This window comes from Panthera tigris, chromosome B3 (genome assembly GCF_018350195.1).
Source record: "Panthera tigris isolate Pti1 chromosome B3, P.tigris_Pti1_mat1.1, whole genome shotgun sequence".
Classification (NCBI taxonomy): Eukaryota; Metazoa; Chordata; class Mammalia; order Carnivora; family Felidae; genus Panthera; species Panthera tigris.
Window position 1 is genome coordinate 145,828,003 of NC_056665.1, and position 14,385 is coordinate 145,842,387.

General features: G+C 62.5%; 1 protein-coding gene across 4 annotated transcripts in view; it reads left to right on the plus strand.

The window, feature by feature from the left end:
- Positions 1 to 14,385, plus strand: part of MTA1 (metastasis associated 1) — a 35,108-nt gene that overhangs the window by 1,815 nt on the left and 18,908 nt on the right. For all 4 annotated transcript variants that reach the window (XM_042990749.1, XM_042990750.1, XM_042990751.1 and 1 more), the window contains exon 2: positions 11,179 to 11,246. In XM_042990749.1, coding sequence (XP_042846683.1) covers positions 11,179 to 11,246 — 68 coding nt within the window. The remainder of the gene's footprint in view (positions 1 to 11,178; positions 11,247 to 14,385) is intronic.

Sequence of the window (14,385 nt, forward strand, 5' to 3'; positions counted from 1 at the left end):
CTCACTGGCCCTCCTCCATCCCAGGAGCCCCTGGCCCCTCCCTCAGCTGGCCCCCTCCGCCCCCGTGGCTGCGGCTCAGGGCTCCTCCCTGTGTTGTAGAGAAGTCTCTCCATCCTGCCCCCCCACCCCCGTACGTACCCTCCAGGCACCACCTTCCTGCAGTGCAGAACCCCCCTTCCTGGCTCAAGGCCCCCATGGCTCCCACTGACTAGTGACAAGGCCCCGTAGGTCCTGGCTGACACCTGGTTCCCACGTGCTGTCTGGGCCACAAGGGCCGTTGAATAAATGAAGACATGATCACAGGAACAGAGGCACTGGCCCCTGGATGCAGACGAGAGAGGGGCAAGGTGGGGTGGTGGGCCGGGGGCCCCTGGGCATCGTCTCCCCTCTGCAGGGCTGGAGGCCCTCGACTGGCAGCTGCTGTGCCTTCAGCTCAGGCCTTCTGGGGTAGGGGGCTTTAGCAGAGCCCCTACCAGGCCACAGGCCCCTGGGACCCTTGGTGTGTGGGCGGGGCTGCTTGGCTTTTAGGCCTGTCTGGCTCCGAACTTGGTGGGGGCCTGGCCACCGCTCAGACCTTCCCGTGCCTCCGTTTCCCCCAGCGGACAAGGATCTCTGTGCTCCGCAGGTGTGACCACACGCTCCCACTCGCAACCCCCTGTGGGTTCCCGCAGAAGTGGCGTTTGCTCGTGGTTTGTGGACGGGGTCTCGGGGTCGCTGCCGCCTGGGTCCTGGCAGAGCTGGTGGTCATGGGGCGGGGGGGGGGGGGGTTGTTGGCAGGTTGGTGTCCTGTCCTTCAGCACCGCTTGCTTAGGGAGGGGGCGTCTGGAAGACGTAGCCCTCTGGCCCCAAGCCGATGGCCCTGTCTGGGTGGCGCTGGTGTGGTGGGGGGTGCCGCAGGGACCTTCTGAGAAGGGGACACCCCCCGCCCCTTGTTATCTCCACTCAGGACCCTGGGAACAGAGCCTTTTCCTGAGATGCCAGATCCAGCAAGGAGAGAGTAGGACACCAGCTAGATTTGAATGTCACATAAGCAGTTTCTGACTAGAACCGTGTCCCAAATATTGCAGAGGACACATAGATGCTAGAAAATCCTCAGCAGAAATGCAGACTTATCTGGGTGTCCTGCATTTTACCTGGCAGGCTGCTCCGAGGCCCTGCCAGGAGGTCTGGGCGGGGCGAAGGCCGGGTGGCGGCTTTGTGCCAGCTGACCAGCTGGGTGGAGTGGGTCAGCCGGGGAGGGGACAGGGCCTGGCTCTTCCCAGGGAAGTGACCTGGCTGTCGACAGAGGCCTTCTGTTGGCGGCTACGAGTGTGGCAAGGCGGGGCCTGGCCGTGGGTGGCAGGGTCAGGGTCCATGACCTCTGTTCTTCCGGGGTCTGTCTTCCCAGGCCTCAGCAGGCTTCTGGAACGGGCCGTGGGCCGAGGGCACCTCAGGGCGATTCTTCTCTCTGCAACTTAAGGCAAAGGTGTCGAGTGAGGTTTGAGACATGAAGAGCCTAAGTCAGGACATGAGCCACCTGACAACATGGTTAGCCTTTGGGGCATTTCTTTTTGATTGACAGAATAGAAGCTTTTCCTTGGGGTTCCCCCTCCTTTCCTTTCTTTCATTGCAAGAAGCTAATACCCATTCTTTTGGGTAGTAGTTGGCTTTTAAAAACGTACTTTCAAAAGGTGCCGGGATGTGCTGGCGCTCCTGGCCGCTTGGCAGTGTTCCCTTGGGGCCGTGCTCTGGGCTCTGTGCCCCTCGGAACCCTGTCTTCCCGTCAGCCGTGCCTCTGCCGTTGTCCCTGCGCTGTAAGGTTCTGACCAGGTGGGGAGTCTGTACATCTGAGCATCCCAAACTTGCAGAGGCGGCGGGGAAGCGCTCATGGCCCCTGCGTGTCCGCCGCCCCCGGTCTTGCCCCTCGGGTGGGCCCTCCGCGGCAGCCAGCACTGCTTTGGCCTCCCGGGTCTCTTGAGAGAAGAATTTGGCCACGAAGCTGTGGCTTAATACAAAAGAAGCTGTTGATGAAGGATGTTGGAGTAAACGGTCCACGGAACGGAATCCCTCATGCCCAGGGCCCGAGGGACAGGCCGCCAGCTCAGGGCGGGCGCTGTGGTCTGGAGGTGTGGATGTGGGGCTGGTCACGCCAGGCACAGTGGGCGCCCTGTGGCCCCCTGTCTGAGGGGAGGGCTGCCCCTTTTCCCTCTGCCCAGCCTGCCGGCTCTGCTGCCTGGGGCCCCAGCTTCCCTGGGACCCTTGTGTCCTCTCAGTGCCCCCACCGACCATCCAGGGCCAAGCTGGCCCAAATCAGACTCGGAATGCAGCTTTCTCAGGGCTCCCGAGGGCTCTGTGCACGGGTGGACCAGGGGTGCTGTCTTTGGGGGGGCCGAGGGTCTGGGCTGGGCTCTGAGGACATCCCAGGGTCCCTCTAGTCCCCGCTGCCAATTCAGGCGCCCATGGGCACCGCCTGCCTGCCCCCCACACACTGCGGCCCCCAGGCTGGCCCCCAGGTCTGTGGTCTGACCTGCCTTAGGAGATGATCCTTCTAAGCTGTCTCGCTGCTTAAAACTGCTTAACGGCTTCCGAGGAGCGGAGGGTCCAGTCCAAAGTCTTAGAGGGCTTGTAACCCACCCGCCTGGCACTGTCCCAGCCCCGAGCCACAGGGCCCACCTGGCTGAACCCCCAAGTCAGGGTGCAGACAGCAGCACCTCCTGGCAGGGACCCCCGCCCTCTGCAGGGCCGGACTTCCCAGGAGGCCGCCTGTGACGTGGCCGTGGTGAGCCACCCTCTGCGCGACTCCCACTCACCTTTCATTTGAGGCAGCAGAACCAGCAGGATCTTCAAAGAAGAGGGAGGGGGTGGCAGAGGGGGATCTGGATGGTGATGTGTCCAGAGGAACATGGGGACCCTGCCCACTCAGGCCCGGTGCCTGGGAGCCCTCCGCCATCTGGCCACCTGCACGAAGTGGACATCAGCTGCTGCCCCTGTGTCATCGGTACCGCCCCCTCCAGGCAGGCTCTGGTCCCCAGACTGCCACGGGGACGGTGACGTGCTGCTGGCTGTCCTTCCAGGGAAGGGACGGGAGAGGGATGCCTGCGTGAAGGTGGCCAGGCCGTCAGCTTGCAGGGCCCGTAGGGTTAGCAGGCGGGAGTCCTGGGACTCCTGTGCACTATTTGGGAGAGAGTCACACAGAGACGCGAGTCAGGTTCCACGTGGCGGCCGGGGCTCGAGGGCTCTGTGCCTGGCCGGCTACTGCTGGTTTCTCCTGATTCATCCCCACGCTTGGAAAAAGTAAAATGCTGGGCTTGCAGGTGTCCCCAGTGTGGAGGGGCAGAGGGGGAGCTCGGGCCTGGGGGAGGGGTCCCTGGCCCCTACAGACCTGGTGGGAGCCACTTCTGGAGGGATTCTGACAATCAGGGCGTGGAGGGCGGGCGGCGGGGCCTTCCGGTGATGTGCCGGGCACAGCTGGGTGTCCGTGTTCTTGTGGGATCTCCTTTTGCCCCCCCCCCCCCCCCCCGGCTGCCCATGGCCCCCGTCCCCGTGGGCTGGTCTCATTGCCAGGACCACCCTCTGCTGCTCTGGGTCTGCCCTCAGCGGGCACCGTCCCCACTATCCCTGCTGATCCCGTACCACTGCCTCCGCCTACTCCCCACGTTGGTCTGTGGCCCAGATCGGTCCTTGTGGCGGCCGTGCGGAGCTGTGAGAAGTGAGTGCCCGACGAGCAGGTCCCCAGCTGGGATCGAAGGAGGTGACGCCTTGTGCCCTGTAAACCGGGGTCCTTCTGGCCTGTCTGGTGCCGTGGTTTCGTACATTTTTGTTGTATTGTTTCGAGTGCCATCCGGTCTGGTGTTTGTACGTGCAGGGAGGCTGCGAGGTCCCTCGCGGGGAGCACGCCTGCGTCAGGAAAGCTCCTTCGGTGCTGGTTACAGAGCCGCTGGCCCTGAGCTCAGTGAGTGAATCCGCGGCGGACGCTAAACGGAAGCAGACACAGAACCAGGTCCTGTGTTGATCAGGCTGGCAGCCCCTGACCCTGTGTCCCTTAGAAGCCGCTGGGTATTAGCAGACACCGTAGACCGCAGTCACAGAGGGGCGTGCCCTGTGCGTGGGACCCTAACACTTAGAGTCAGGTTGGTAGGGGCGCCTGGTGGCTCATGACTCTTGATTTCAGCTCAGGTCATGACCTCACAGTTCGTGGGGCCCAGCCCTGCATCAGGCTCTGGGCTGACAGCTCAGAGCCTGCTTGGGATTCTCTCTCTCTCCTCTCTTTCGGCTCCTCCCCTGCTCGCTCTCTCTCAGGTCGGGCTTGTACGTAGTAAGTGCTTTCTCGGGGACAGTCTCTGACTCTGACAGATGGCAGGCGTGTGCCCACCTCCGCCCTTGAGAACGTTTCCACGGCCCCACGAACCTCCTCCTCGTCTGTTTTCTGAGCCCTCGCTCCCCCCAGCTCGCGACGGCCGCGGCCTGCATCCATTCCTGCTCGTCTGCGTTGTGCGGCAAGTCCCGGAAGTGGAGCCGCACCGTATGCGGCGTTTTGAGCCTGGCTCCCCTCCCTGAGTGAGCCGTGGCCGGCGTTCCTGCCCGCGCCAGCGGCCGGTGGACAGTTGGGCCTGTCTTCGTCCGCTCCGGCTGTGACACAGGTGGGGCCGCCTGTGACGGACACATTGATTTTTCACGGCCCGGAGACTGGGCGTCCAAGGGCAAGGCGCCAGCAGGTCTGGTGTCTGGCGAGGTCGCTTGCCTGGCTGAGGGGACCCGCTCGTGACCTAGGCACCCCCGAAGGCCCGCCTCTCGGCACCATCCCCCGGGGGGGGGGGGGGGGAGGTGAGGGCTTCCGCGTGAATTTTGGAGGCACGCAGACCCTGGCGGGGCCGTGCTCAGTTTTGGGCGATGATGAGTGTGGACTCCCGTGCTGAGTTCTGCGTGTGTCCTGCCTTCCGGACGAAAGCGCCCAGGAGTGGGGCTGTGTGTTTGGACCGGGAGCGCGGATTTCACTTGGTGACACACAGATGCCGCGTGGCGGGACGGCCGGGCCATCTCGCGTCCCGCCGGCACCGCTGCGCCTCGGCTCCCCCAGGGCGCGCCGGGCCTGGGCTGGCGGCCTCCGCCACGGAGCGGCCTTGAGCTTCTGCTCTCCGGGCGGGTGTGTGCGCGGGCCTTTGCCCCGGTTTAAAAATCGGGGTGCTTGTTTTTCTTGCTGTTGAGTTGTGGGAGCTGCTTTCACGCTCTGGCTTTCAGGGGCGCGTCTTACGGGTTTTCTCTGTTATAATGTGTGTATTTGGTGCCTCCACAAAACCTGCCTGGCCCAGGCTCACAAAGACTCTCGCCCTGTTTTCTCATAGAAGTTTCATAGTTTTGGGTTTTACTTTTGAGTTTGTGATCCATTTTAGGTTAAATTTTGTGTGAGGCCAGGGTTGGGGTTCTCACTTTTTTTTTTGGCACATTCATGAGCGTCCATTATCGTTTGTTGACGTTGTGAGTGTCGGAGCCTGGGCGGCTCAGTCGGTTGAGCGTCCGACTTCGGCTCAGGTCATGATCTCACGGTTCGTGGGTTCGAGCCCCGCATGGGGCTCTGTGCTGTGGGATTCTCTCTCTCTGCCCTCTCGCACTCATTCTCTTAAAAATAAACATTAAAAAAATGATCTTCCTTTCTCACCGGACGTGCTGGCTCTGTCATCACATCGGTTTGCCACGTGTCCACGGTTCCTGCCACTGGTCCACGTGGGCAGCCTCGGGGCCAGGACTGTGGGCTCTCGGGCTCGTCCCGCTCCCCGGCTGCCGAGCCTGTCGGGATAAGTCGGCTCTCCCGTAGATTTTCCCCACAGAAAAGCAGCAGCGGAGTGCGGGTCGGGTGGTGTCGGGCTGTCGTAGGTGGGTTCCGAGAGGGTCCACACTGCAGTGTCGCTCGGACGCTGCCTGGCTGGCTCGTTTGCGGGTAGCCTCTGGCTGCTTTTGAGCCACGCCGGCGGGCTGAGTGGCAGGGCAGGGGCCGGGGTCACCCGCGGCCTGGGGTCGGGGTGAGTCTCCGTGCCGCACCGTCCCCTCGCGGGAACCGGGGGTCGGGGGGCAGGCAGCACGTGTGCATCGCGTCCCCACAGCTCAGCGCGGACAGTTGTCAGCAGAAGCGCAGGGTCTCCAAAGGAGCGGCTCCTCGCAGCCAGCTCCCCCCGGGACCATCGGGGCTGCATGACCTCGGGACCCCGGTGCCTCCTCCCACCTGGTCCGCGCATGCCCCCCTCCCCCCTGTGCGTTTCTCTCGGGAACCCTGGCTGGGACCCGTGTCTCGCACGTGACGTGACGATGCGGACGGGGCTCCAAGCTGTGCTTGGTGACAAGTGTGAGTCCCTCCTGCCTCATCGAACCCATGCATCAGCGTGACCTTCCTCTGACCTCATGGACTTACACACCATCACTTCTGTGAATTATTATTTTTTTTAATTTTTATTTATTTTGAGAGTGTGCGAGAGCAGGGGTGGTGGGGGCAGAGAGAGAGACAGTTCTGAAACAGTTTCCTCGCTATGAGCCCGACCGACGCGGGACTTGACCTCGGACCCCAAGATCATGACCTGAGCCGACGGCCGGTCGGACACCTCTGGGCAGCCCGGTTCACAGAATTCTTGTCCGTCCGAAGTATAAGCTGGTGTCTTCCTTGCCCCGTCAGGCAGCTCCATGGTGCAGCCACAGTTAAATTTTTTTTTTTTTTTTTTTTAACGTTTATTCGTTTATTTTGAGGCAGAGATAGAGGAAGACAGAATCCCAAGCAGGCTTCGTGCTGTCAGCACAGAGCCTGATGCGGGGCTTGAACCTGCGAACTGTTGAGATCATGACCTGAGCCAAAACCAAGAAACAGATGCTTAACCAACTGAGTCACCCAGGCGCCCCCTGGTTGTTAAATTTTAATTTCTTTAAAAACAATATTTTTTTTTAACATTTATTTTTGAGAGAGACAGAGTGTGAGAGGGGGAGGGGCAGCTAGAGAGGGAGACACAGAATCCGAAGCAGCCTCCGGGCTCTGAGCTGTCAGCTCGAACCCACGAACCGTGAGATCATGACCTGAGCTGAAGTCAGATGCTTAACTGACTGAGCCACCCAGGTGCTCCTTATTGTGACTTCTTAAATTCAGGGCCGAAACTGAAGTTTGGGGGGATGCGAAGGACTGCTCTGAACCACCGTTTTCACCGTGTGCCTTTGGAAACTAGTTCTTGCCGCATACGTGGTCGGGGTCTTTTGTGAGGTCATCTGAAAATTATGTAAAATTGCACGTGTGCGAACTTCTGCTGGTAAGGCCATTTTGGTGACAACTTACGTCTGAAGCTCCGGCCTCTCTGGGTAGTTTCCTCAGCGTCCTGGCTACGACGAGAGGCAGATCTCCGCCCCAATCCCATGTACAGGGACCTCATCTAGGGCTCCGACAGTGCTTCCGGACCCCATTCACGCCCCGAGGGACTTTCTGTGTTTCCGAGGCCTGACTGCCAGCAGCTCCCGCGTCCCCTGCTGTGGAGGGTCTCCTGCTGCGCCACTGTGGGCCCGAGGGCTCCTTGAGGCCTTCATACCCCTCCTTACGGTTGGTTACAACAGAAGCGTTCGCACCAAAGTCAGCGGAAGTAACGAGCACATCAGGCTTTCAGCCGGCCTCTCCCAGTGATCCATGGACAGTGCTTGGTTCTCTGGCCACCACCCGTGACCATGTGCCTGAAGCGTGCTCGCCCGACCTCGTGTGCGTGTGGCCGCACATCCCCAGTGAGCCGTGGCTCACCAGGCGTGGGACTCCCAAGGGCTTGGGGTTACCCCCCAGGAGCAGGTTAGGGGCCATACTCTCCTTTGGGACATGCGGACATGCAGGGTGTGGGCAGTCCAGGCCTTCCTGTCTGCTGAAAGGAGAACGTCAAGGAGAAAAACCTGATGGAGCTTGGCGTAGGCTTTCCAAGCGGTGAATGTGCCCAGGAGAGCGTATGCTTGCCCGTAGATACCGTGCTTGGCCACACCCGCCGCGCCACACGTCAGCACTTGACGGGCATCGCTGTCAGTCTGGATGGTGCTCGACGCTGACTCTGGACCGCGGGGAAGCAAAAGGTCCCAAGACAGTTCAGTTCTTCTCAGTAGTAGGCTTGTGTTTTTCCGAAAGATTGCGTTTGAGGGGTGCCTGGGCGGCTCAGGACCTGAGCGTCCGACTTCGGCTCGGGTCATGATCCCATGGTTTATAGGTTCGAGCCCCGCGTTGGGCTCGGTGCTGATGGCTCGGAGCCCGGAGCCTGCTTCGGATTCTGTCTCCCTCTCTCTCTGCCCCTCCCCCACTCATGCTGTCTCTGTCTCTCTCTGTCAAAAATAAATAAAATAAACATTAAAAAGTTTCTAAAAGAGTCATAAAAGACTGTGTCTGGTTATTACTGTTTCATTTTAATTTCATCGATAAAGGTGTGTGGGAGTGTTGCGTTCGTCCCTACAAAATACTCCTGGTGCAGCGTCCTGCCCTGCAGGCCTCAGGTCTTTGCCACCTGGCCCTTGACCGCGCCTGCATTCTAACCTGTGACCCCTTTCTTCGCTCATTTTCCTCCCCAGTGTTTTGTAGTTGCCAGATCCGTGCGCAGGGCTTTCGACGTTTGAAGATCCGTAGGTCTTTTCTCAAATGGATACTTAGGTTTTTAATGCTCCTCGGGCCTATTGTAAATAGTACCGTCCACGTGCTGTTTTCTGTTCTGGGAGCTGGCTAAACCCTCATTCGTTTCAATGGCTTTTGTGTGGACTCTGGGAATTTCCGTGTGGACGGCATGTCTTCTGCAGACGGAGGGCCCTTCCCGGTGTCTGTACTTCTCTTCCTCGCGGACTTTGGCGACGGAGTGTGCACGGCAGGGAGAGCCGATGTGCTCACGTCACTCCTGATTTTGGGGGGAAGGCGTGGTTCTTCATTGTCGGGTGTGACGTCAGCTCTAGATTTTCCACGTGCGCCTTTTATCGGGTTGACGACGCTTCCTCTGATTTCCGGTTTCCTGAGAGAGTTTTCGTCGGGAGCACGTGTCTGTCCTGCATCCACTGAGACAGCCGCACAGCCTTCCTTCCCTGCCCGGCTGCCGCGGGCTTCGGTGTTTTCAGGGGGATCCCGGTGGCTGCGACGCATCGTCCCCTCCGTGTACGCCTGGCCTGGGTGTGCTGCCGCTTCCTTGAGCCGCTTTGTTGTCCCGCGCTCCGTGGCCACGGTGCTGGCGTCGTGGCCGCGAGGGCCGGTGGGGACCGTTCCCTCCACGTCCCTCCGCGTCTGCTCTCTGGACGAGCTGGTGTCAGATCCCGCTCCTGCGTCTGGCGGGTTCCCCAGTGACGCCGCCTGGGCCTGGAGGGCCGTCTGTCTGTCTGTCGTCTCTGTTTACTTTCTTGGTTGACTTTGGAAGGTGTTTTATCTATGAGCCCAGTTCCTTTAGCAGACGTCAGGGTACCGGCTTCTCCGCGGAGAGCTCGGGGCTTCGTGTCTGTGAAGCATTGCCCAGTCTTCCCCGGGCTCCGTTCCTGGCGCGAAGCCGTGCCCAGTGCCCGTCGCACCCCTTCGCCCTCGCCCCCGCCCCGGCGTCCCTAGCTCGGGTCTCTGGCTCCTTGGTCAGCCCACCCTGGGTGTGCCCGCTTACCGGTGTTGCGGTGAAGCCGCGTCCTTCCTTTGCTTCCTCTCTCGCGCTTGTTTTCACTTGTCCTGCGTTTGGCTCGTTATCTGCGGTCTTGCGTCGCTCGGTTTCCCGTCACCCGCAGCGTAGCCGACGCGCAGCCACGCGCGCTCCTCGAGTGCGCGGTTCTGTGAATTCCGGGGAGCGTGTGGGGCTCTGTGGCTCCTGCTCCCCGGGCCCCCTGCCCGCCACCCTGGGAGGCGCCCTTGGAGGGGTCGGCCGCTGGAATCGTGAGCGGCTGGGTTGTCTCCGGGTTGGAGTGCACGTGAGTGACATTTTTGGTTTAATTCGTTCTTTAGTTTCTTAGAACAGAAGCTTAGAAGATCAACGTGAGACCGTTGTGTAAACAGTGCGTTTCCTAGATGTAAGTTGCACCTGGTAGGATCCACCCGTTCCGAGCGTGCAGTTCCCTGAAGTTTCCTCTTTTGCGAGCTGAGCAGCGGTGCCACGCTCCGCATTCAGAGACTTTCCGTCTCCCTCAAAGCGGACCTCGCGCCCGTCCACGGCCCCTCCTTGACCCCTGTTTTCCCCTAACCCATGAGCATGCCCCTGTGGGTTGTTGGTGTCTTTGCCTCTTGGTCCCGTGGGGCTCTGGTGAGGGCACGGCCGCGTCTGATGCAGCCGGGTCCTCCGGCTGTACCGGTGAGCCCCGCAGGCGACACGTGCTTGTTCGGGCCCCTCCTCGGGGTCCCAGGCAGCCCGGGTGGGCCGGGCCGGGCCAGGTCCTTCCGCAGAATCTGTGCTCAGTGGGGGCATTGGGCCGCGTCCGGGCCTTAGCCTGAGCCTCCCGACCAGCCGTCCCCCGCAGGCCTGCCCTGTGGGCACCGAGGGGCAGGCGGAGGCGTCCCCGGCGCCGAACCTCCCCCAGCTGGCCTAGGCGTCAGCCAGGGGGCCCCGCTGGCAACTCGGTGGTCTCGTGGCCATCCTGGGCTTTCCGTGTGAGCCTCCCAGGGCAGGTCTCCCCGAGATGGAGCCTGAGGGAAGCCCGTGCTGACCTGGCATTTTGGGGGGCCCGCCGGGCGGTGGTAGCTCGTCTGGGCCTTGTTCCTCTGGCACCTGACGCCATCCTCACCCCAGGCCCTGGCCTCCGCTCACTGCCAGGGGCTCATCGGGGCAGGGGGAGGAGATGCAGGGCCGTGGTGGCCCCCCGCCCAGCATGCTGCCATGGTCTCTGGGGCTCGTGGTGGCAGTGTTTGGCTGTCCTGCCCGCCCAGCCTGTGTGACTCAGGGCCCACCTTTCAGGCAGCAGTGGCCCCTGGGAAGCCGTCCCCAGGGCGGAGCTGCGGTGTGGTACCCCCAGCCCCTCCTGGGAGGATAGAGCTCCCAGTGGGCGGCTGGTGTAGGGCCCCAGGGATGGGGGTTGGGGGTGGGCTCCTGTCTGGGGCGGCCGCCTCCCACCTCGTCTTGAGCCCGTGCCCAGCACCCGCTGACATGTCTCTGGTTACTTCCTCTCCCCACTGGGATGGTGTGGACCCCATATTCTTTGTGTCCTCCTGTTCTCTGCTCCCCAGGGCTCAGTGCTGTGGGTGACACTCTCTCTTCCTGTTTGCAGACTACGTCTATTTCGAGAACTCTTCCAGCAACCCGTACCTGATCCGCAGAATCGAGGAACTCAACAAGGTAGTGTGAGCATGCGTGTGTGTGCGTGTGTGTGCGTGCATGCTGGGGGTCCTGCTGGCGGGGGCTCTGGGGCTGGCCACAGACCCTCTGGTAGCTTTGTACCAAGGCTCACTTGTCTGGAACCGGTTCCTATCCTTGGAGAGTCGGGCGGTGGCGCCCCCGTGGCCTTGTGACGGGTGTGCCTAGCAGGGGCTCAAACGGGACAGGAGCGTCCCAGCGGTGTCTGGGCTGGAGGTTCCGGAGGCCCCGCTGTAGAAGGAAGGAAGCTGCCTGGGCAGCCACGGTCCCCTGTGGGCCCTGCCCAGACGTTGCCTCCTTCCTGCTCACGTGCACCGTCCTCCCCTCCATCCATGTCCCTGGAGCCTCTGGCAGGCCCTCCCAGGCTGGGCGGGCGTGGGGTGAGGCCATGACTGGGGCCGGGCGCTGGGCCCACGCCTCCCGTGTGTCCGCTGTGGCCACGGCGCAGGGGCATCGGGTCAGTGCACTCCCTGGCCCTGTGGGCCCTTCCCCCACTGGTTCCTGGGGGTGGGGCAGGGCTGCGGCGGTCGCTTACTGGCCATGGAAGACCTTGCTGTGCTCTTCGAGGCCCTCCCTGAAGCTGCTTTCCTCAGGCTTGGTGGCAGTGTGGCTTGGGATGCTCGGCAGGAGGCGGGGAGGGGTGAGAAGGCCGGACTTAGCGGCACCTGTGCCCCCAAGAGCCTCCAGCAGCGGCAGCACCGCGGGGGGGGGGGGGGGGGCGGGGAGCCTGTGCCCCGAGGCCGGGTCCGCAGGTCTCAGGGCCGGGGCGGGCGACCAGGACGTGTTGAGGCCACTGTGCTGCCAGGCCCTGTGCCCCGCGGGCGCCTCGTTGGCAGGAACCTGCTCATAGCGGCCCCAGCGTCAGGGGCCCCAGGAGGAGGGGCGGGCGGCATCCTTAGCCGGTCACCCACCCACACGTGTCAGCTTGTGCTGACTTGGGTCACAAGGAAGCAACAGAGAGAGGTTGCTTAAGGGGCAGTCGCGCGAAAGCGCGTGGCTGGGGGAGGCGGGGGTCCTCCCCCCCCCCCCCTCCCCAGGCTGCCAGCTGGAGTTGCCACTGACAGTGGGTTTTGCAGCCCGGGGCAGGTGACTATAGATGGCTGTAGGTGGCCTCGCTGACCGGGCTGGCGCAGTCCCTGCCCCTCGCTTGGGCTGCGACATGGAGAGCCCGTTGTGTGACCGGGAGGCACCGACAAGAGCAGGGGCGGTTGCCGATGTTTGTCAGCTCTGAGCCTGGTCGGACCCCTGGGTCTGTGTGCCTGTGGACCCCCTTACAGGTCAGGTCCGGGTGGGGGCAGAGAGACCTTTCTGGGGTCACATGTAAAAGGACAGGGGCCCCGATGGGGTGGGAGGACAGGTCAGGTCAAGGTGGGAGGGTGGCGAAGAGACTTGCCTGGGATCACATGTAAAAGGACGGGGTGGCCTGCAGGCTCGGACGCTGGTGGGCACATCTTCAGCCCCCATTAGCCTCCCCCTGCCGCCCCACGGAACGTGGGACTCAGGCCTGACTGAAGTGGATTCTGGAGCCACTCAGAGTGGGGCCAGGCGAGTGGGTCCCAGCAGGGGCTGCAAGGGGGTCAGTTTGCAGGTGGTCCCACCCTGGCCACTGGTGGTCCCTGGTGGTCCCACCCTGGCCACTGACTCCCCCGCCCCGAGCCCTGGACCCCAGAGCAGTGTCCCCCATGCGTCCCTGGTGTGTTCCCCACCTTGTCCCTTGGGCGTGGTCACGGGGGAACGGCCCAGGGGAGCCAGGTGTTCAAGGAAGGCCTTGAATTTTAGTAAAAGCCCTGTCTGTACCGGGGGGGGGGGGGGGGGGTAATATCCCTGTCCACAGAAAGGTGGAAGGTAAAACCTGGAGCTGTTGGCAATAAAGCCAGAGCCCAGGGTTAGGTGATGAGTTGAGGGTGAGCCCAGGCCCTGCCTGAGAGGTGGGACAGCAGGTTGGGGCCCAGGCAGCACTGGCACCTCCAGACAAGAGTGGGTGAATCAGCAGGAGGGTGGGGGGGGGGGCAGGGGCAGCGCACTCCCCCCCCCCCCCACTTCTCTGTAAGTTGGAAATGATTCTAAAATGAGTTTTCTTTTAAAACCTGTCAAAAAAGCCACAGCAGTGGTCATACTGGTTCAGGGGTCTGCTCTTTGGGGACCTCTTCTTGGATATTACACCTCCTCCTATGAAGCCTAGCCTGTGTTGTGAGGTGGCGGGTGACAGAGGTCCCCACCCCTCCCAGGACTCTGGGCTTTTGTAAACCTTCAAAGTAATTGTCACATTTTCTTCTCAGAACCCTGCCTGAGTCTCTCTTGCACTGGCTTTGTCTCCACGGGAAGTTAGGTCCCGAAGGGGCCGGAGGGGCTGAAGGAAACCGTGGGCTTGAAAGAAAAGGGGCGGGGCCTGGCGCCTGGGGTGTGGGAACCGGGGAGGGGTGGGGGGGGTCCTGGGGTCCTGGCGGGGAGGCCGTCCTGGAATTAGAAGCCAAATTTTGGAAGATCGGTGTCTGGCTTTGTGAGGGTGTGTGGAAACGTCAGGCCCAGCACAGCACAGAAGGTGGACGAAGAGGGGTCACGGACCCCGGACCCCAAGGGGGAGGGCCTGGGACCCACGCGGAGAGCCCCTGCCCCCCAGCTGCCAGCCATCCTCCTGGGCGTGTGGGGGAGAGGGGTGCACGTGCTGGGTCTCCAGGGTCGGGCCTGGGCCGGGCCACCACGAGTGGGGGCCGAGGGCTGCGCCCCACAGACCCTGCCGGGCGAGCTCCGTGGTGGACCTGGGCCCTGAAGACAGCAGGCCGCCCTCCGGCCCCACGGATGAGGGGGCGCCGCTCCCGAGCTCACAGGTCCAGTGGCTATCGTGTCAGACTTCGCCCTTGACGCTGCCGCGGCCCTGACGACGGTCCTGGGGGGCGGTCCCCGTGAAGCGTCTCCTCACCTGGAGCCCCGCAGGCCATCCTGGGAACCATTTCTAGGAGACACTGTTCCACGTGGGCCCCGTGGCCGAGGCAGCTTTAAGCGTCTCCCAGCACCGAAGCCGTTTACGAGGGCGTGACTGCCGTGGGGCATGCGGCGCGCACTGGACACCGGGGCGTCCGCGGGCTCCAGGGAGCGTTCGCCGCGGCTACCCTGCTTTCCT